We start from the raw sequence: 19,578 nt of genomic DNA, 5'->3' as shown, positions 1-19,578 counted from the left end.
CCTTCTGTTGAGATGTAACCATTAAAGGATTACTGCATCTGCACACAACTCACCTGGCCTTCTCCAACGTAGAGCACTGCAATCTTGTGTGTGTCATAAGAAGGAATTTGATCCAGGAGCTGCACCGACCTTTCAAACGTCTACAATCAAAACATTGGTCACATCTTTAAAAACTTGCCTCCACACACTCACTGCCCTCCCTAAAACCCCTTCAGGACAACAACAGCACAATGTAAGCACAGATTTCTGACCTTCACTAGGGTCTTCCTTGATAAATGCTGCCCTACCATGTTCTGCAAGCGCACAGCGCATCATCAGTCCAAGGTACAGAGCAGTGCTATATGGCATTTGTCACCACACTTTCTTGGTTTTATACTTCAGATGAGATTAATCTGGCAAACTGCACAGGTTAGATGCACTTGCCATGACAAATTACATCGTATCTTCATTTAAGCTCCAGGCATGAAAAACTGTCATGTCTCTTGCTCTGAAGAACATTTTTAGCACAAGGCATCACCTCATCTCACCTAGGCTCCCTGCTGCCTGACCACCTGAACCTAAAGTGAGGGGAAATTACCAGCCGGAGGCCTGTGGCGCTCAGTTCACAAGAACCCCATTCCAGCACTACTTCTCCAGGAAGTTTATAACTAATTTCTCATATGGCCACAGGAAGCTTCTTGGCCACTCCCAGTTATACGGAGGCCTGACAGGTTTGTCTAGTGATGTTCTGCCAATATCACCTAATGCTCAGTTTTCATCCTGCACTCCTCCTACCCACAAGAACCAAAACTCCAAAACCATCCTGCCTTCTGGTTGGGATTCTGAAACAGCACCAGCAAAATCTCCAATAGCTCAAATTCAATCCAGAGCCATAAAGCAGGAGCCACCAGGACTGGGGTACAGAAAATCCTCCCATCTGTAGCACTGTTGGTAGGAAACACCTTTAAATTGCACCATCTGAGCTGGACATCCATTACTATCATTTATGTTCAAAAAAAAGTAATGAGGTTAGAAAAATTAACTACAAGAATTTAAAAAAAAATCCTTGCCTACCTCATTTGGCAACAAAAGGGGCTTGTTGTTTTCATCACCGAAGAATGGGGAGTGATACAACTGCAAAAACACAAAGCTAAGGGAGAGAAGGGGAAAAAAAGTCCTGTTACTATAAAAATTAAGGCAATTTTGATCTGTTGTATGTAAGAATGTTACGTACAGAAGAAAAAGAGAAGCAATTAAAATGCTAACAGAGTATTATTCATCTTCTAGAGACACTTCAGGTGCCTGGACTACCTGCAGTTTGTAATAGAACCTGTCATAAAAAACAATGGTTATATCAAACAGCAGCAGCTGCACAAATTCCCCCATTCAAAAGGCAATCTTTACACCGAACGGAGGAATAGGAGTGCACTCCTGCCTCACAGCTACGGGGAGTATTGCTAGGCTAGCAGATAAATGATTTTACAGACATTTGCATTTTACCTGCCCTCAATAAGATGAAGATTGTCTCATAATGCAATTTTGGGCAACAATCACTATCTAAAGCTCAAAAAGCAACTATTATAACCCCTTCTTTTCCTTCTTCTTAGTATTTTGCACATTGTATTTCTTGAACTGCAAAACTAGTAATTCATCCTGTTCGCAGCAAAATTAACTCTAGGTGACCTGCATTCAAGCCACATGTGGATTTGGACCCTAAACTGGGATAGATTAAGAACATGAAGAAACTATTTATCTATTTCTTTGACCATGTAAGAGACCTGTTCCCTAAATCACAAAGTTAATTTGGTGGTTAAACACGTCTGTATTAGCTCCTGAAAGAACAGGTAATTAATCTTTCTTTTTAATCAGATACTGTTTTGTAGATCCCCCAAAACCAGCAGACCACTTCAAATGAATCCAGCCATGGCTGCAGCAATTCTGAGCTCACCATTTCTAGTTTCAGATAAGCCCCTCCACCCACCTTGGGTTTATTCCGGGTACTTTCTCAGCATTGGAGGCTGCTGTTCTGCTCTTGAAGGCATCTCTCTCGATCCTTTTTCCCCTCCTTGATGGGGCTGAGTCAGAGATGGTGTATCCTCGGGGCCGGTGCCCAGAGGGAGAGCGAGGTGAGGTGACAGGACCAGTGCCATTCAACCCGCCTGACCCAGTCACTCTGGCGTCCTCCCCCTTGCCCAGCCAACTGCCCAGCCCTTCCCCTTCCAGGTTCCCAGACTGGGATTTTGATTTCACTTCTGTGCTCAGCCTCCTTGTTACTTCTCTGCCATTTGCATCTTTAAGGACCTCCTGCAGTGTCTGTAGCTCGGGGGAGGAACTCGACTTGCTGAGCGGCTGGGATGGCTGGAAGGAAAGCTCCTCCAGTGTTCGGCCGTCCTCTGATGGCAGGACTCTCCCAATGGGAATTCCACCCTCCACCAGGTCTTCCGACTTCAGAGATTTTTCTTCTTGGCTGGAGGTTGAGGAGGACTTAAAGAGGGAGAAACAAAGATGAACAGTTTTCCTGATAGGCAAAATAAAAGCTGACAACAGTAACGCTCAAGGCACCCCCTGACACTTCCAGTGAAAGATGAGCAGAAAGGTGCCAAGTACAAAGCAATGCAGATAGAGGACCCTACATAAAACAGGTATTTACTGCTGCTGGTCTGCATGCAGTCCCTCACAAGCCACCCAAACTCTCAATCATGACTGCATGTGCATTTTGGTATCATTAGTGAGTTCTTTCAGAGGGTGCTGAGAGGGACTCATCTGAGCACAGACAATTCTCCCGTCTGTCTAAAGACGGGGCTGTCATACAGGGCAGAATGGGTTCAACTGTTTCTTCTTACCCTGCTATAAGACTCCTGGGGTTTACCAAACCTTTCCTCGCTCAGGACTTGTTCAGAACATGAAGTCTCAATGTCCTCACTCTCTGGAGACTCAATTGGGGACTCGGTTTCCTTTAGCTCCATTTCCGACGGGCTCCCTTCCTCCAGCACCACCGCTGATTCTATCGAGACACAAGGCAGAAGAACTGAAGTCTGTAGAGAGGCACAGACTGGCAGGCCCCCATCCTCTCCTCTGAAGTACCAGCCTTTTCCCTACGGGATTTCAACGGAAGGCCATATTGAATGAGTGCTCTGGTTCTTTGATTTCTTGTCATGTCAGACTTGCTCCTGGTTCCCCTTGTGTATAGAATAACTTATCACCTTACCCTCACAGCAAAGGGCTGCGTCTGCTTTGGTCAAAATAAGTGCAGTTGTTTCCAATTGTTACTGATGAACAAGCAGGGGACAGAATGAGGAAATGGGACCTTGTACATCAATGCTCGGTTATCAGGACAGACAGGAACTACAGAGATGTAAGAAAGTACAAGACTAGCATTAAAAGTTCATCATTATCCAGGCAATGAAGACATCAGTTCTATGCAAGTGTGCAAAAAAGTAAGTTTTTCTTGTATTGAAATGCAATGCTCCTGTGCCTTGTAGTGGCCTAGAAGGAGATAAAAAATTTTACTAGGAGCCATTTACTTGCAGTTTGGCAGTTTTCCTAGTATGTCTCAGTAGAAGTAAAACAATTCAGCCATAGACATATGAAAGGACAAGAGAGCAAGAGTAATACATGCACTGCAGCAATACTGGGAAACCTGCATGTGCCATCTGATCAGACAAATGGTTAATGAAACCACACTGACAAGAAAGTTCCTTGGAAACCCTGCCTACAGTGGAGGAGGTTATCGCAGCATTTAACGTTGTCTCTACTCCAGGCAGCGCCCCTGACCACAGGGATGAGTCTGACCAAAGGCTCCTCTTGGCCTTGCTTTTTTGTCCTGAGGAAAAGGCTGGAGAACAGGAGGCTTCCCATTACGCACACAAGGGGCTGGAAGACCAATCTGAAAGGCCAAGATTTGTTTTCCAAAGTAAAATAAAAAAAAAAAAAATTAGCACACACAAAAAATAAAGAAAATCAGCAAAATTAAAAAAAAGAAAAAAAAATCACTAAAGCAGCTTTTCCTGGATTGATTTCAGCTCGCAGGACCAAAGTTATTTCAAAGAAGCAATAAGAGTTAGCATTGCACACACATACCTTCTAAAAACAAAACAAAACAAAAAACCCCAAAACAACGTGCTGATCTGGTTAGCTGTCCAAGCCAGAACACACCTGCATATAGCCAGTGTTTCCAAGCTTCCCTAGCTCTTACACTACTGCCAAGATTGCTGGTGTTTTTAAATAATGCGAGCACTCACTAATTATTCTTTAGGTGGGAAGAGAATAATATAAACAGAGAGAAGTACAGAAAAATACTTTACTGCAGCATCTTTGTGTTGCTTTAAGAGGCCTATGTCAACAACAACCAGCAGTTAAGAATACCCCGCTGCTCTACAGAGAATTTTCCAGCGAAGGAAAGAAAGCAGAATGACATTTCAACCCTCTAATTAAATTCACAAAGCATTGCAGATTATCAAAGCAATGCAGGTGTTGTGCTCATAAGGTGTGCAATTTGATCTCCACCTCATTTAATTACGAAGGCAGTTTTACTGAAGTGGATAAAGATTTTTACACTACTATAGAGCCTCCAAAAAGCTATAATTTAGCAGGTTTTCCCCTGAAATATATTTCTTCTTTTCTTATTTAAAAAACTTTTAACCAGCATCCGTTGTAACATCAAACTTTATAAATATAGATATCTCTCTCTTATATATATATCAGCTCCTTTTATCTTTTCTGTGTCCGATTCTGACAGATTCCTGTGGGCTGAGTAGCATGGGACTTCATTTCAGGGTAGCTTGGCCTGTAGCATACTACGCTATTCTCAGATGTGGGAGCTTTTACATTTAGCAGAACACAAAGCCAATTGTAAAATGAAGATGAAAATAAATAATTCAATTAATCAAGCCACTCAGACATTTTGACGGGTCATTTAACACCATGCCTCATGACTCACAATCCGCCCCAGCTAAAACAAAAGTTGCTTTAAGAAATTGTCTGCACTTGCAAATGTTGGATCTGGCTTGGACTTCTTCATGCTAGTCAAGATCCCATTTGTTGAGAGTAATGAGACTGGGTACAGACAGGAGACATGGAAGGGGAAAATGAAGTATGAGGGATACATTTTCTATGAATCAGAGGTGTTCTTCTATGGCAATACTTTTTTTTTTTTTTTTTTCCTTAAAGATATATAAATATACCTGCCCAGGATATGCTCCTGTGCAACTTCCCTTGACAACTGGACTGGTACATGGAAGAGAAAGAGGCCACTGCAAAGGGAAATCAAGTGAGCAGCTACATCAAAAGGAAGGAGAGACTATATGAAAAAAAAAAAATTAAAAAGCACAGAGTTTAAAATGTAAACAAGAGCCTATTTAAAAATAAATAAATAAATAAATAAAAACAAAGGAAAGAACAAGCTGGGATAAGCTCACTAGATGCCAAAGGGATACTTTAAGGGTACAAGGTCTCAACATGAATAAGGAGGCATAAACACATTCAAACAATGCAGACTCGAACCACTCTCTTTGAAGAATGCATCTTTGTGAATTTTAGAAACAGAAAATTCCTTAGTGATACCCTAGCACATGCAGGAAACCAGTCTGAGCTTTTCCTGAGCTACACACTTTTGGCAAAAGATCATTTTTAAACCCACAGAAGAGTCTGAAGAGTAGAAATATGGATAAAGATTCACACAGTTTTAACCTCTAAAGAAGAACAACAACATGCATATGACAGTCTGACAGCAAAACTTCTTCAAAAGGTTCATTTGCCAGCTAGCTCCGGCAAGTCTACTGTAGAAGTTGTGTTACCAAGAATGTGGCCAAAATTATTTTCTCAGACTGCCACAGGAGTGGCATTCAGGTGGGTGCTTCTTTCAACTAATCACTTAGCACCTATATACCACAAATTCGTAGGAGTCTATAAAAGTGTTCACAGATATTAATTTAAATTTTTTTTTAAAGGTGATAATTTGATTTTTGACTCTAATTTTGTGTTTACGCATTCTGAAACCCTAAAATTATACCCTGCCCTGTTTAAAAAAAACCTGAAAACTAGCATTTTTACCAGATTTCCAAACAATCCATACGATTGATGCCACCTCCCCAGAAAAGCCTTGTCTGCTGTTACCACTGCTGAGTTTTGATTGTGCTAGCAGTGCTGAGAGCCTCAATGTTAGATGATGTTGGTAGGAGCTCTGAGCAGGGGTTACATAAAGCTTTACAAATGTCAGCTGTTGGTCAACACTAACCTCCCAACATTAGCAGCTGTGAACTAGCACCAAAGTAAAGAGAGTGAAAAGCCCTGGCCACTATGTTAAAATAAAGCCATCAAAAGAAACTCAAGTGATTCAACTGCACCAGTCTGAAGGCTGAACAGTCTTTTTAAGAGGTGAATAAACCCGCAGCCAACAGGATTTGCATTCTGCTGTCTCATGCTGTAAAAGACGGTGGCAGCTAACTGACCCTGGCTGGCAAGGTTTGTAATAGGCCATTCTCCCAGGAACCTAGCGCTCTTAGTGCCCAACACAAACTCCCACACTGAAGACAAATGGAAATGGAAATGCTCCATGGGAAGATCCATCCACGTGTGGGATGCCCAGATCAGCCCCAAGAAAGTGGAAGAGGGAAAAGACCCATGACTTTGTTCACTTTCATTTGGGAAACAGCTAGCAGTAAACACGTTACTTCTCCAAAGAAGCTCTCTTACTCCTCCCTTCTTTAAGAAAGAGAAGTACTCTTCTGATGGAACATGAGAAGCAAGGAGGAAGGGAATTTTTTACTGAACATTTCTATGGACAAGAACTGATTCCCCTTCTCATTGCCATGTTATTCCTCATGCTAACTCTACTGTTCTAGAAGACCTGCAGTAACTTCAACAGACTTTAAACAGGCTAGTGACAGCTATGCTGGACACGCTACTGGCTTGACATCCCTCACCTGTGTTGGAACGCTGGAGAAGCGATGGTTTGGCTGTCCCGGTGGCCAAGCTGGAGGAGGGGACAGAGAGGGATTTATATAGAGCCGTTTCTCGGTGTTCTTTAAAACGCTCTGCAGCCATGAGTGCATTAGAGAGCTCTTGCAGGGGCATATTGTTAATATCTGAAGAAAATGGACTGAGTGGGTTTTCCAGACTCATTAGCCAGCTTGTGTTACCTGGTAAGAGAAAATTAGGGAAGAGTATTAAGCACTCCCAACTCCAGAAAGTTCACAACTCACATCAAAAAAAGCACAAATTGCTTTGGATTGTGCAAGTAAAAATCAAAATGGACCAAGTTCCAATTTCCTAGTTTCAGTAAGTAGCTCCCAAAGCTCTTCAAAAACCATCCTTGGTAACTCATCACTACAGCAGATTCCCAAAAGGCATCCAAACACTCAGGTATTTTAATTAATGATACCAGGTCAGTTATTTTCTCATGAAGAGCTAAAATAGACAATTCCCTATTAATGTTGTGTCACACACCAGTATTCAAGAATTCTGACCTTGAACATGTCATTACTTCTTCCCTAACAGCAGACACAACCATGCAGCTGCTCTAGCCATAAGCCTCATTCATCTCAAATCTAGCATGGGAAGCTCAAACATAGCACGACAGATTTTCAAGAAAGACCATAGAGCAGTGTAAAAATGGAAAATGCAAAGTAGGGTTGATACTACCTGGCTCTATTTCTGTAACAGTACTTAATATATAAATTTAAGTCCTTGCTTCAATCTTTTCACAGGTTTTTTGTAGATTTAAAACACTAAAGAGTGATTTCAAAGAATCAAGTATCAGACGTATTAGTTTCAAGAGGCAGCAAGCAATAAAGAGATCCATTTGCAATTAAATATGGATTTTTCTTCCTTCATTCAGGCTCCGGTTTCTTAGCAAGTCAAAAGAGCTCACTCCACAGTCAGGTAAAGATACCTGTGGGTCTGCGCACTAGGATTTCTGCCCATCCCTGTGTCAGCAGCGGGACATATGCAGCTAAGTTTGCTTTTTCTTTCTGCAGAGGTGTCTGTGGAGCAGGATTAGTCTTCTCTGATCGAGATGCAGGAGCAGGAGGACTCTGTGTCCCTTGGGAAGCCGAGCCACTGGGGAAATGGGAGGCTGAGCTGTCTAAGGCACCAACACGTAAGGCATGACCACCTAGCAAGACAGACACAAAATAGAAGGGAGAGCCATGCTTAGTTAGTACTAAAAATATCTCAGAAGTACTAAGTCTTTTAAGCTCCTCTAGCAGCTGCGCTCACAATATTGGGAACCTAAGAGAACTTTACCTTGAATGTGTTTCTTACAAACCATGAGGTTAGATAAACATAGGTGATTCTTACTGCAAGTGCTCACCACTTAACCAATCACCAAAGCTTTCCTGCAAGGAGAGCCGAGGAGGAGGAGCACCACCACTCCTGAGGCCATCAGCTGCTGCTACCTGCCCATTATTAAATACCAGACAGGTCCAGATTCTCAAATTAGTTTAGGCACAGGTCTCTTCAGTAGGCACTTGGACATTTAAGACTGCAACATGGATCCAGAAACGGCAGTAAGACTCCAGGATAGGAATTTACCAGACATGGATCGGACTCTGTTGCGAGAGCTTCTGCAAACCTGCTGCCCAGCTTGAGATTCCAGTTTTGCTGGAGCTTCTTTAGTTTGTCTCACTTGGAAAACAGGGTCTGAGCTGTGGGGAAAAAAAAAAAAAAGATATTGATGATATTGAGAGAGGAATCAGTCACGCTGGACAAGAAGACATTCCTCTTCTGGTAAGTGGAAAACCTAAAAAGATGCATTGTAACAGTGGTTTAAGTGAATCCGTTAGGTGGAAATTTCTAGAAATGGGAGCAAAATTTACCTTGATTCTGTGCTGCTTTGGAGCTCTCCAGAATCTAGGCCAAGCAGCGATCTTGTCCCTGTTCCAACGCTTGTAGTGATGGTCACCAGCTTGTTACCAACCAGCCACGTCTTTGTCCTTCCTCCAGCCAGCAGAAACTCACCCACAGGAGACCTAGAAATACATTTGTGATGAACACAGCTCTCAGGCTGCAGAGCACAGAACCTACACAGGTGGCTTGTTTCATGTAACTACGTAGGAAGTACTGCCTGCTTTCCTTCTTTATACAGCATTTTTAACATACCCGCTGGTCATCAACATACACATTATCCATCATGGGAAGGGATGAGCTGAATTTAGTATCACTGGATAGCAGTACTACTGGACACACATTACAGAGCAGTCTAGTTCAATCCTGGATGCACATCACAGAGCAGAAGGGAACAAGCCCCGTCTGAGCTATGTGTCTCCTTCTGGGAAGGGCTAGCAAGAAAAGATTTACTTTTCTTTAATTGGAGGGCATTTAGCCCTCCATTTGAAGCCAGCTGGCGTGACAGTTCCGTAGAGAAGATTGCAATTATCCAGCAAAGACATGGAGCAAAGCACTGCTCACAGACAGCATGCCTTCAAGGCATATCGTTCTGGACAGTTCAACGCTGAGGCAAAGGCTGGTTGGCTCCAATGGACTTCTCTCATCTAACCTCATATTTAGCCAAGCCAGATTTTATCTGCGAGGAATGGCTTCAGAGCCTGGGCCTGCCAGAATCTCAAATGTGTCATGGTAATTTTCCACTAATAAAGTGAAATATGAACCTCAAACAAAAACATCTCTCCCACGGTCACCGACTGACCCCTACCTCTTAGGCACCGCAGTGAAGTTTGAGAAGACGTATCGAGCCATCATATCCAGACAGGTCTCAGTAAGTTCCAGGTGGAGATTTTTTAAGTTGTCATCAGCCTGAGCCATTGAATTTTCATCCGCAGAGCCCAGGCTTGAACTAGTAATGGATGTTTGTATCCGACTAGAAGAGAATGTTTCCAACTGACAGATCACATTGCAAAATGCTTGTCCCTGTCACCCGAAAGACAATGTGATGCAGAACAACCTGCGATACATGCATGTGCCAGATCAGAGACGTGGCCAGACATCAAACCCAGGACATAATAAAAATATTTTTGGATCAGCCTCATGTTGTGCTTTGTAGATTGTCACTACAGAAAGTGTATTTCACCTTGAGAGACCGAGAAACATTTAAATGTCTGTCAGCTGACTGGGTCAGGCCAGTGCTCTCTGATGTTGGGTGGCCCATGGGCAAGTGCACCAAGCAAATAGTGAGTGGCAGCACCAAGCTTTGAGTTCGCTAATCTACAGTGAGGGCAAGCGTCCCGTGATCTGCGTTTCCCAGGCAACATGTTGCCCATGAGCCATAAATCAGGGCACTTTAGACTTAACTTTATAATGCTGTGGTTTGCTTTTTTTCTCTGTTGCACCCCTTTCACATACTGATTTTTTTCTCTCCAAATTCAATAGCTATGTAAAACCTAATTTAACTTGAAATAGAAAAAAATTGCACTCTGAACAGGACATTGGCACAAGAATAGATAGCAACTCTGCCTTCCAATCAGCCAAGTTAGCAACGCAATTTAAAACAATTGCAATAACAGACTGGATGACAATATTTTATAAAGACGACTCCTTATGCCATCGTAATACAAACTAAGCTGAAGCACAGCCAAATTTTTTATGACGTGGCAACTTCTTTGGCATCGTTAAGGGTAATTATCTGAACTTTTAGTTGCTACCATTTACATATAAATACAAAAGAAAATCACCTAATAGATTAATGGGGATATCAGAGAATGAAGTGCCAGAATTGTATTCACAATTCAGTCACTTGAGTGTCTTTCCCCCAAATACCATATAGTCATAGCCAAAAATAAAACCACAGAATATAAAGTTCCACTGACAGCAATCCTTATAGATTAAGGCACAAATCTTCAGATTCAGATTTTAAACCAACATGTTATAGACAGCAGTTTAACACTCAAGGGAAGTGATCCAGAAATATGTTTTAAAAACTAGCATAAACTGTTTCATCTTTCATGTGATCAAATCAACATCTGCCATCAAAACTTGTTTTCTTTAGTCGTGAAAGCAATAGCTTCATATGGGCTGAGCATACATTTCACTGCTCTATGGAAAGACAAATTAAGGTTTTCATGGCATCGTACTTTAGACCAGAATACTTCCGTCAGCTCCTTTTGCCTCGAAGGACAAATCCTAAAGTGAGGCCAGAACTATTCCTCATAGTTTGGGAGCAGGGCCTATATATAAGTTTGCAGAGTACCAAAAGCCCCTCCTGGGGCAAGTCACTGCTTAGAAGGCTGAAGTTTCAATGAGTTTTAATCAGGACTCACTTACACAGAATGCAACCTTTTTCCTTTTTTTTTTTTTTTAGTGTTTTTTGTTGTTTGTTTGTTTCCCCCCCCCTTCACCATCTTTACTTTGAAAACAGAAATTTTTGTTGCTGAAGCATCAGAGAATAGGGCAAAGTAACGACACACAACATAGGGTGTGATGTGACAACCCAACAGCCAGCATTGGGAAGCCATGGGATATCCATGATATTTTCCCAAAACCTGACTGTGGCTAAGGCCAGTTTTTTATTGCGTAACAAAGTCATGCAAGCATCCCACATGCAAATCCACCCTGCTTCCACCCACCCTTGCAGTAAAATTTCCAAGTGCTGAGTTGCTCTTGGATTCTCCCCATTTAAAGTGCCTCTACCTGCGGACCACATGTTCAGACACACTGATGCTGCGGGATCGGAAGGCATCAACTGCAGAGGATTCTTTCAGCTCTTTCACTGGAGGAGAGTTATTCAAGCCTTGCTTTGCATTTTTGGCTAGTCTTAAACTACTAGGTGGAGAAGCACCAAGCCCCAAAAGAGGTCACAGGAAGGGAGGAAATCATTGTAGGGATGTAGGTTGAAAGGTCACAGGTCACAGGGTCAATATTGGGGGATCCCGGAGGGTGATGTAAAATAAAACAAATGCCAAAAAAGGAAAACAAAAATTAAAACGTACAAACAAGCAGAGCTGAAAGCATTAAAAAGACAAACCACATTTTGAAAACAAGATTTTAAACGTGCTACAAAACAAATGAAATTAGTACAAGTTAAAACAAAAAACTGATTGAAATGATAGTTGGAATACTGCGCTGTTAAACAAAGGCAAGAGCACCTGAATGCTAGTTCGGCACAAATTTCTCAAGCCTGAGAAGTTTTGTGCAGTTCTACCACCTCTTGTGTTGCCCCAACTCACCACTTCAGCACAGCTGACAAACCTGACTACTTCCACAGAGACCAGATCCTAAAATGCTCTACCAATACCAGGTAGCAGCACATTTTTCTAAGAGACACAGGAATATGTCAGCCATCTCTAGTTCTGTTAGGCCTGGCCCAAATCTGAGCTTCTACCCTGAATCACAGAAACACCCGGGGCCAGTCAGAGGTGCCCCTTAGCTCAGCTCAAGACACTGGGGGAGACTCAGCCCATCTACACAACACTGATCCTTCTCACACTGCACAGACAGAAGAACGAGAAGACAAACATCCTCTTGGCTGTTGCTGACTGCATGATGCTTTTCTGTCAAACAAGCTATCTTATTTCAGGCCGCTTGAGGTAACCCACTTGACTTTCAACTGGAACAGAAAGGAAGATAAGCCTTTACACTGTCAGGTGCCAGCCACATGTGGGAGATGACAGCAATTAACATCTAAGAGGCACTTTAATTAGTCACAGCTGAGATGCATGCCTGGCTCAGTACTAATTTGGACATAACAGTTGGTCCAGCAGTTCACATCCCTGTATATAAAATGCAGGTACTAATCTAACCCTTCTGGCTCTTTCTAAACATGATTTATTTGCTATCCTCCTTTCAGTGAATTATTCCACTTCAGATAGCCACCTGGAGGGATTAGAATTTATTTGTCCTTCTTCTCCCAACAACCTCTGACAGATCACTTTTGGCCACAACTGAGATAATCTCCGAGATAATCACCTGCACCAACATCATGCCATTCAGCAACCTGGTGGGATCTTAATCTCTTGGAACACCCAGCACCTCAGCTAGGCCACGGAAATGCTTATTCTTTGGGCTTAATGGGTGAAAACCAAGCACACAAGCTTCTCAAGCAAGGAAACAATATCTGCTCGAAGCTATTTCCTCTCTCATTTAACCCGAATCCAAGCTCAGACAGACTCAGGGGCGGTGGCACCCTGCCATTCTGGCGTTTCAGGTTGCTGCCTGAGTACAGCCTACACTCCTTAGCAGAGATTTCCATGGAAAGTGATCCAGCAGCGTTAGCAAAAGCCTTTAGATACAGTAGTATTCCAACCTGGTAGAATTTAACAGGTTTTTTGGAAAAAAGATTAGTTGAAATTCTAATTTGAGAGACAAGTGTCAAAAGGCTTCTCTTCCAAGTTTCTGAATGAAAGAGGAGGAGATGGGAGAGATGAAACACAAAACAGGGTTTACAGCTATAGCATTAGGGCAGGGATGGTGTTTCTTCGTTGCAAGATACTCTTCGAGCCTTGCAGTTAAAGTAGAGGCACTTTCCCCAGGGTTCAAATGCCACTGTAGGCTTACTGCACATTAACACTGAAGCAAGTTAAGTGAACCAATTTAGGTAAGCCCTGCAGGTAAAAGGACATTAGAGAAACCCTGAATGCCTTCCAAGGAATATTTTCCTATCCCAGCAAATGTTACTTTGAAAGACTGTTGGCAAGATACATTCTGACTTCTAAAGACATTAGGCTTTGCTTAAAACTGACATAATGGCTTCAAAATAAAAAAAAAAAAAAAAGGATCAGGCCATCCAGATACACAGAAGGCAGCTGTCTGCCACCCAGTCTACACTGACTTGACAGATAACACTATGGAAAACCACAGCCTTGGCTCTCTCCATTTATACAGGTTGCTAATCACAACAATTTCTCTGGCAATCATTTAAATAGTCGTTACAGATCAATTATCAAAAGGAGTTAACACCATCAATATGAACATGGTATTCTACTACTTCTGGTATTACCCTTCTCTATTACTTCTGGTAGCATTGTAGAGACACACATCAACCTGAAAGAACTGCTGATTTTCAAAAATTAACAACAAAAAGCCCCCCACCTTACTGCAAAGGCTTACAGAACAGCCAGTGATGCCCTCATATGTACTATGAGACTGTCAGCTTGGTTTGGTTCCAGCTTCTCACCAACCTAAGTTCGTCTTTTACCAATCCCCTGACCTAAAGAGGTTTACTTTGCTTGCTTAAATGCACTGTCAGATTTTGGATAACTAGACACAGCCTTCTTCAGAAAAACACAGGGAAGGGTGTGAGCACTAGAACAGGGAACACAAGACCCTGCTGGAGTCAAATATAATTTACCTTTTTGGCCTCTCATTCAAGCTTGTACTGCGAGCCCTGAAACTGTCCTTCTCAGGCGTGTCATCAAAGGAGAGGAGGACATTCGAGCGCAAACCCTGCCAATTGAAACAAACAGATAACAGCTTCAATGGCTAGGACGTGCAGCTGAAAGACTGCAATCATGGGCCAGCACCCAAGAACTCACAGTCAGTTTTGAGAAAGATATTGACAAGAAAAGGAGAATTTGTCTAGCTTCGAACAGAACCTTTAAACTTCTCAAACCAGTTTTAAAGTAATGATTTTTATTATGTACTGTTTGATTCAGTAGTGTCCATTACCTTTGTAATATAGGGGACAAAGTCCTTTCGGAAGGGAAGGCGACACCGAATGAACCACATAGCTATCACATGATGGGCCAGGCAAACGATGTACTGGTTAAACCTAAAACAGCAGAAGGATCTCCACAAAGTTTAATGCTGCATTATCATGCCATTCCAGAACTGAACTGAAGGACTTTTCAATCTGAGAAACAGAACTGTTCCTTTACCTACTGTAAGTATAAACAAAAAAACCTCAAAAGTTCTGTTCAAGAAAACCAGGTATTTTTTCCAAGGTGAATGTGTCCCTTCTTCAGAAAAAGCCCAGAGATACCAGAATGAGCAATATCCCGTCAATAACTCTGACCCAAGTACTACAAAAAAAGCATGTCTCATTCTCTTAATTTTACAGATGAAGAAGCAGCACATTTGCTATGAACTTACTTGGAAGGGTTTGTGTATGGTAGGGAGATGGCGAACACACTGGCATACTGCTCTGCTGCAAAGTTCCTGTAGAGGTGAGGCAGCCTCGCTAGAGCTAGAAGAAAACCAACACGGGTGAGGTCTGAACACAAACTATTCCATATCACAGTTCAGTTTCATTTGAATTGTTTTGTTTCTTCTAAGTCATCAGCTGACATGGAAGTTAACATCATGGTGTAGTTTCACGCTATTTAAGTTATGAACAGCAAGGTGGAAAAAGCAGCTTTGTATTTCCCATCACTGCATGGCTGCACTACACAAAGCATGTCTTCACTTCAGTGTGTGCAAGCAGTTTACATAGAAAAACAGTAACAAACAAGAGACGATCAAACATTTATATCTTTAGGATGGCGCAAGGGCATCACCAAAAACCAAGAAACCCTTACAATGCATTCCATTTCACTAATACAATCAAAATACCCATATTCAGTGCGAACAATACATTTACAACTACAGAAGATCAAAAGTAGAACAACATTACCACTTACTTGAAAGAAATTCTAAGAGAGGGATTGCCATATTGGCTGTAGCAGAAATGTGGGTTAATTTGACTATTAAGACAGGAAGGGCCTTTATGATGATGTCAGGCATCTCGACACTACAGACAGAGAGTGCCACAACGCACTGGTTTGCACAGCGATAAATAAGACCGTGTTCCAGGCAATACACTATTTCACGCTAGAAGAGTAAAAAAGAAAAAAAAGTCATAATACAGGGAAAGAGAAAACCTCTGATGTACCATCTCCTGTCTTCAGTTAGCATTTCAGAATGGCTTGCAAGGTATCACTACTGTGGGGCCTGTAGGACGCACAAAAATTCTTATCCAAAATGCACTAACACACAACCTTAAATAGTATTGCATGCGTTCTAAGTCAAAATCTTAAGATTGGACTTTAATCAAGCAGACATTTTAGAAATTAATATTTAAGTTTCTGATTAAACAGAATTTTTATGTTTCTCAGGGTCTTCCAGGAGAAGGTAAAGTCACTCGGCAACCTGTGAGGGGGGACAGGTATAGAGAGAGAACGCTGAATCCAACGTGAATCCAACTGACTGGACAGTTACTGCTGCACAAAGTTAGCAAAGTATTTTTTCACCCCTGACCCCACCCCAAATACAGCAGATGCAGCTTTTTAGAACAGAAAAGGGCAGTGTTACCTTGCACTTAAGTCTCCTAATCAGCTAGTATGAGAAAATGCTCTACTATACAGGCTCAGGCCCCGTCCCCCCTACACCCTCTTACTTTCCCCGTACCTGTTTAGCTTTGTCCAGATAATTATGATAAGATATTAATGCCGTCAGTACTGGAACTACAGCCAGATGCAAATCGGTGCGAGAAAAGCCTTCTGGGGTACCATGGAGCCTGTCAGTAGTCTTTTTGTCTGTGAGCTGACACATCACACAGTAAGTTAGAACACCTCACACTAAAAATATTCTCTAAAAGGTAGTAGACAGGCACTGCCCACAGCTCCCTTTTCACACATATACATACATACACAGAGAAAGAACACTCACTAGTACCTACTTCTGTACCTAAAACAACCCTCACAAAAAGGGAAGGTGAGTGAGGAATGACAACCAGCATGCTAATCTTCAAAATATTAGACTGAAGGAAAAAACAAACAAACAAACAAACAAAAAACCAACCCTCAACCCCCACCCCCAACTCTCAAGCAAACTAAGGATCTGGTGATTATACACCAGTAGGGTGCATGGCATTACCATGTAGCTCAGTGCAGAGGCCAGGAGGTCTATGTTACAAGGAGAGGTTAAAAATAGCACTTTATAGCGGAGGGATTCAGGTAATTTGTTGAGGACCAACTTCAACACCTTCCAGTCTGTCTCCTGGAAAGAAAGAAAAAGTTAAAGTGGAAAACTTTTGTACGATTTCAGTTCAGTTTGAAAGTAAGACCAATCAAGTTTCAGACAGCATGCCACTTCCTAGGCAGAGGTATGTCTTGCCATGGTAGCTGCATAAAAAGAAGTGGCATTTAGCGGTCACAAGTGACTTCCTGCCTGTCACGCAGCTCTAGATGGAATATTGGCACCGCAAACTGGAAGACAACTTGTATCCAGATCTGACTTGTATCCAGGCTCAAAAAGACAGAGCCAGAATTCAATTCTCCTAACCACTAGCACAAATTAACTTCCAGAGCAAGACAACCCCTCAGCACATAACTACGTCCAATACAACACTAATGAACAATTTATATTTACAGTTTATTAGCAACTGAAACATTTATCAATTCTCAAAATACTTCAAAAACTTGCAGTAGGAGGGTTTCTTTTAGTTTCAAATGCCCTTTCAGAAACAGGAGGACTTCTCTGATCTTTGTTTAACAAATGCATTTTTTGCCCTTGTCTGCTCTGAAGCCGAGTGAAATGAAAGCTTTGCTCTAAGTTTCTGACGAGCTGAACTGGTGCTCCCACTGGTGGTTGTAAAGCTGCACAATTACACACAGATTATGCCCAAGAAAGAGGATTTACACATTGCTTTTCAGATGTTATTTAGATACTCTGGGATAGAATTCTCCAGCCAGCTGGTTTAAGTTGATATATTGCACATGAAGATGACAATTGCCACGAAGAGTGCACATACTTGCTTCAAACACTGCAGAAGGACTCCAAAGACCATTGAGTATGGCAGGTGCCCTATACGAATGGTGGCGTTCTGGGAAGGCACACTGGGACTTCCTGAAGGCGGAGAGAGCGTACCAGTAGGCTTTTTCTCAGAAGCCCTCTTCTCTGCTTCTCTACAACATGGAAAGAGAGAAATAGACATGTAATGTAAAATCAAGAATCAGAACAGCCTATTCATGTGACTTACAGTGCTACCCTATTTGGTAGCCAGTTTGATGACCAAACAACAAGACAAATGGCATTTTCAATTAAAAAACACAGGATTACCCAGTAGATGGACAGCAATGAGTCAGTTTGGTCAGGTTAAGGATTTTTCTATGCATGCCCCTAGTGAATTTAGAAAGATATCCTTTGGGGCGTGTTACACAAAGAACTTAAGACCAAGCTCTAAAATTAAAAATAACCAGATTTGTATAAATCATCGAATCAAACTTCAACGTGAAAACTGGTTTCAGGCAGGAAACTGCCAATATTTTTGTTAAGTTTATGAGCAGGAACAGAAATTTCACGTCTGAGATTGAGAGCTTTGTAGCGAAGTGATTTGTAAGAACAATTCACCAATGAATAATTAGTTGAGACAATCCTAGGCTGTATCTATAGAATTGTCTAGCAGCTGATTCAATAGGATTTGGAAGATTTAGAAAAACTGCTGATTGCTACTGATGGACCATTAAGCTCATGCAAAAATATCAAATAGTTTGAAAAACAGCTTTTGCTTAAAGCAATGAGAAACCTACACAAAATCACATAGACAGTAAGGGCTGAACCTCACTGCTCCATCCTTGTTGGAAAGGCCAAGACGGTGGAGGGAGTCAGCTCGAAGCATCAGCAGGAAATCAAATACCTGTAACAGAGAAGACACTGGAATCACTCAAAACCCAAGCCAGCAGAATACTCTCCCACCTCCCCATGGAATAGTTTTGCAAGTACAAAGGGATTTTTAATAGATACTGTGGCTAGTTCTGTAGGAGGCATCAGTTCTGGTGTTACAGTACATATACATACGCCTGTTAGCCAAGAAACCTTTAATTCTACTTCTGGCAAGCTCCAGAGCACACATTCCCCACCTGCCACCCAAGAATTTCAAAGACAGCATGCAGCTCTCAACCTGAAAGCACAGGTTCCTGCTCATACCTGCAACCTGATGCTGCTAGCAACAGCAAGGCTGTACGCATATATATAATGGCGTTGGACGTGGTGAATCAGCATCTCGTACACCCGCATTGCGTGGCTAGAGGGTAAGCTGTAGAGTTTCGTCTACAGAGGAACAGAAACGCAAATCAAAAGGCAGACTGACACTTGTTATTCAGAATGTGTATCTGCAGAGAGAATTCAAGAAAAACACAGCAAAAACTTGCTCCTGAAAGCAAGATGAACAGATGGCTCTGGACAGAACCTCTGCAAAGGCTCCAGAGCAACTCTGCCTGGCTCCAGAAGGGCAGTGAACCAGCTCTTAGCAACTGCTTAACCATACCTCAGGACATGCTACCCAAACACAATGGATCTATTCAAGGTTATGAACCACTCCACTTCTGCTAGTTTATGAACACATCTGCCCTTCACACATGAAAATGTGCTCACATTCATTGCACAATGAACATTAAGAAAATAAAACATTTAGCAAACAGTCATACAGTACCCAAAAGCAAAAGGAGTGACCAAACCAAGAGTTAAAATATTAAGTGGCCAAAAGTCGGAATATTTAATAGTGGGAGAATGGTTATTTAAAACACCAAGTCCAGCAGAAGACTATTCTGAAGAAGATGTGTTTAATGCTCTGCAGCATTTACCTGAAGAATTATCAGGAGTCCAAGAACTGCTGTCTTGACATCCTCCAAAGAAGCTGAATATGATAGCAAGTCCCTCTCTTCCAGTTCAGAAGGAGATGAGAGAGAATGCGCAGCCACCTTTTAAAAAGAAAAGCAATACATGGTTTAAATC

At 42.0% G+C, this 19,578-nt stretch overlaps 1 protein-coding gene across 14 annotated transcripts in view; it reads right to left on the bottom strand.

Moving 5' to 3' along the window:
• TSC2 (TSC complex subunit 2) overlaps window positions 1-19,578 on the bottom strand; it is a 35,423-nt gene that overhangs the window by 5,534 nt on the left and 10,311 nt on the right. For 5 of the 14 annotated variants that reach the window (XR_015698659.1, XM_087730761.1, XM_087730757.1 and 2 more), the window contains 21 exons: window positions 19,428-19,544; window positions 18,772-18,894; window positions 18,375-18,481; window positions 17,597-17,750; window positions 16,720-16,842; window positions 16,252-16,386; window positions 15,486-15,675; window positions 14,959-15,052; window positions 14,536-14,656; window positions 14,219-14,313; window positions 11,563-11,694; window positions 9,632-9,796; window positions 8,796-8,948; window positions 8,512-8,624; window positions 7,871-8,092; window positions 6,903-7,118; window positions 5,163-5,231; window positions 2,823-2,983; window positions 1,961-2,463; window positions 1,054-1,129; window positions 54-140 (listed from right to left, as the gene is read on the bottom strand). Coding sequence is in view for 13 of the 14 variants with exons in the window: in XM_087730761.1 (XP_087586887.1) it covers window positions 54-140; window positions 1,054-1,129; window positions 1,961-2,463; window positions 2,823-2,983; window positions 5,163-5,231; window positions 6,903-7,118; window positions 7,871-8,092; window positions 8,512-8,624; window positions 8,796-8,948; window positions 9,632-9,796; window positions 11,563-11,694; window positions 14,219-14,313; window positions 14,536-14,656; window positions 14,959-15,052; window positions 15,486-15,675; window positions 16,252-16,386; window positions 16,720-16,842; window positions 17,597-17,750; window positions 18,375-18,481; window positions 18,772-18,894; window positions 19,428-19,544 (3,156 nt within the window). In the remaining variant the exon portion in view is untranslated. The remainder of the gene's footprint in view (window positions 1-53; window positions 141-1,053; window positions 1,130-1,960; window positions 2,464-2,822; window positions 2,984-5,162; window positions 5,232-6,902; window positions 7,119-7,870; window positions 8,093-8,511; window positions 8,625-8,795; window positions 8,949-9,631; window positions 9,797-11,562; window positions 11,695-14,218; window positions 14,314-14,535; window positions 14,657-14,958; window positions 15,053-15,485; window positions 15,676-16,251; window positions 16,387-16,719; window positions 16,843-17,596; window positions 17,751-18,374; window positions 18,482-18,771; window positions 18,895-19,427; window positions 19,545-19,578) is intronic. The other 9 variants (XM_087730759.1, XM_087730765.1, XM_087730758.1 and 6 more) reach the window with 8 other exon arrangements.

The sequence above is a fragment of the Nipponia nippon genome, unplaced genomic scaffold, assembly GCF_047370975.1.
Source record: "Nipponia nippon isolate SJK-2023a ecotype South Korea unplaced genomic scaffold, ASM4737097v1 scaffold_5, whole genome shotgun sequence".
Taxonomy (NCBI): Eukaryota; Metazoa; Chordata; class Aves; order Pelecaniformes; family Threskiornithidae; genus Nipponia; species Nipponia nippon.
Note: the sequence above shows the minus strand (reverse complement) of the source record. Positions and strands in the feature narration are given on the sequence as shown.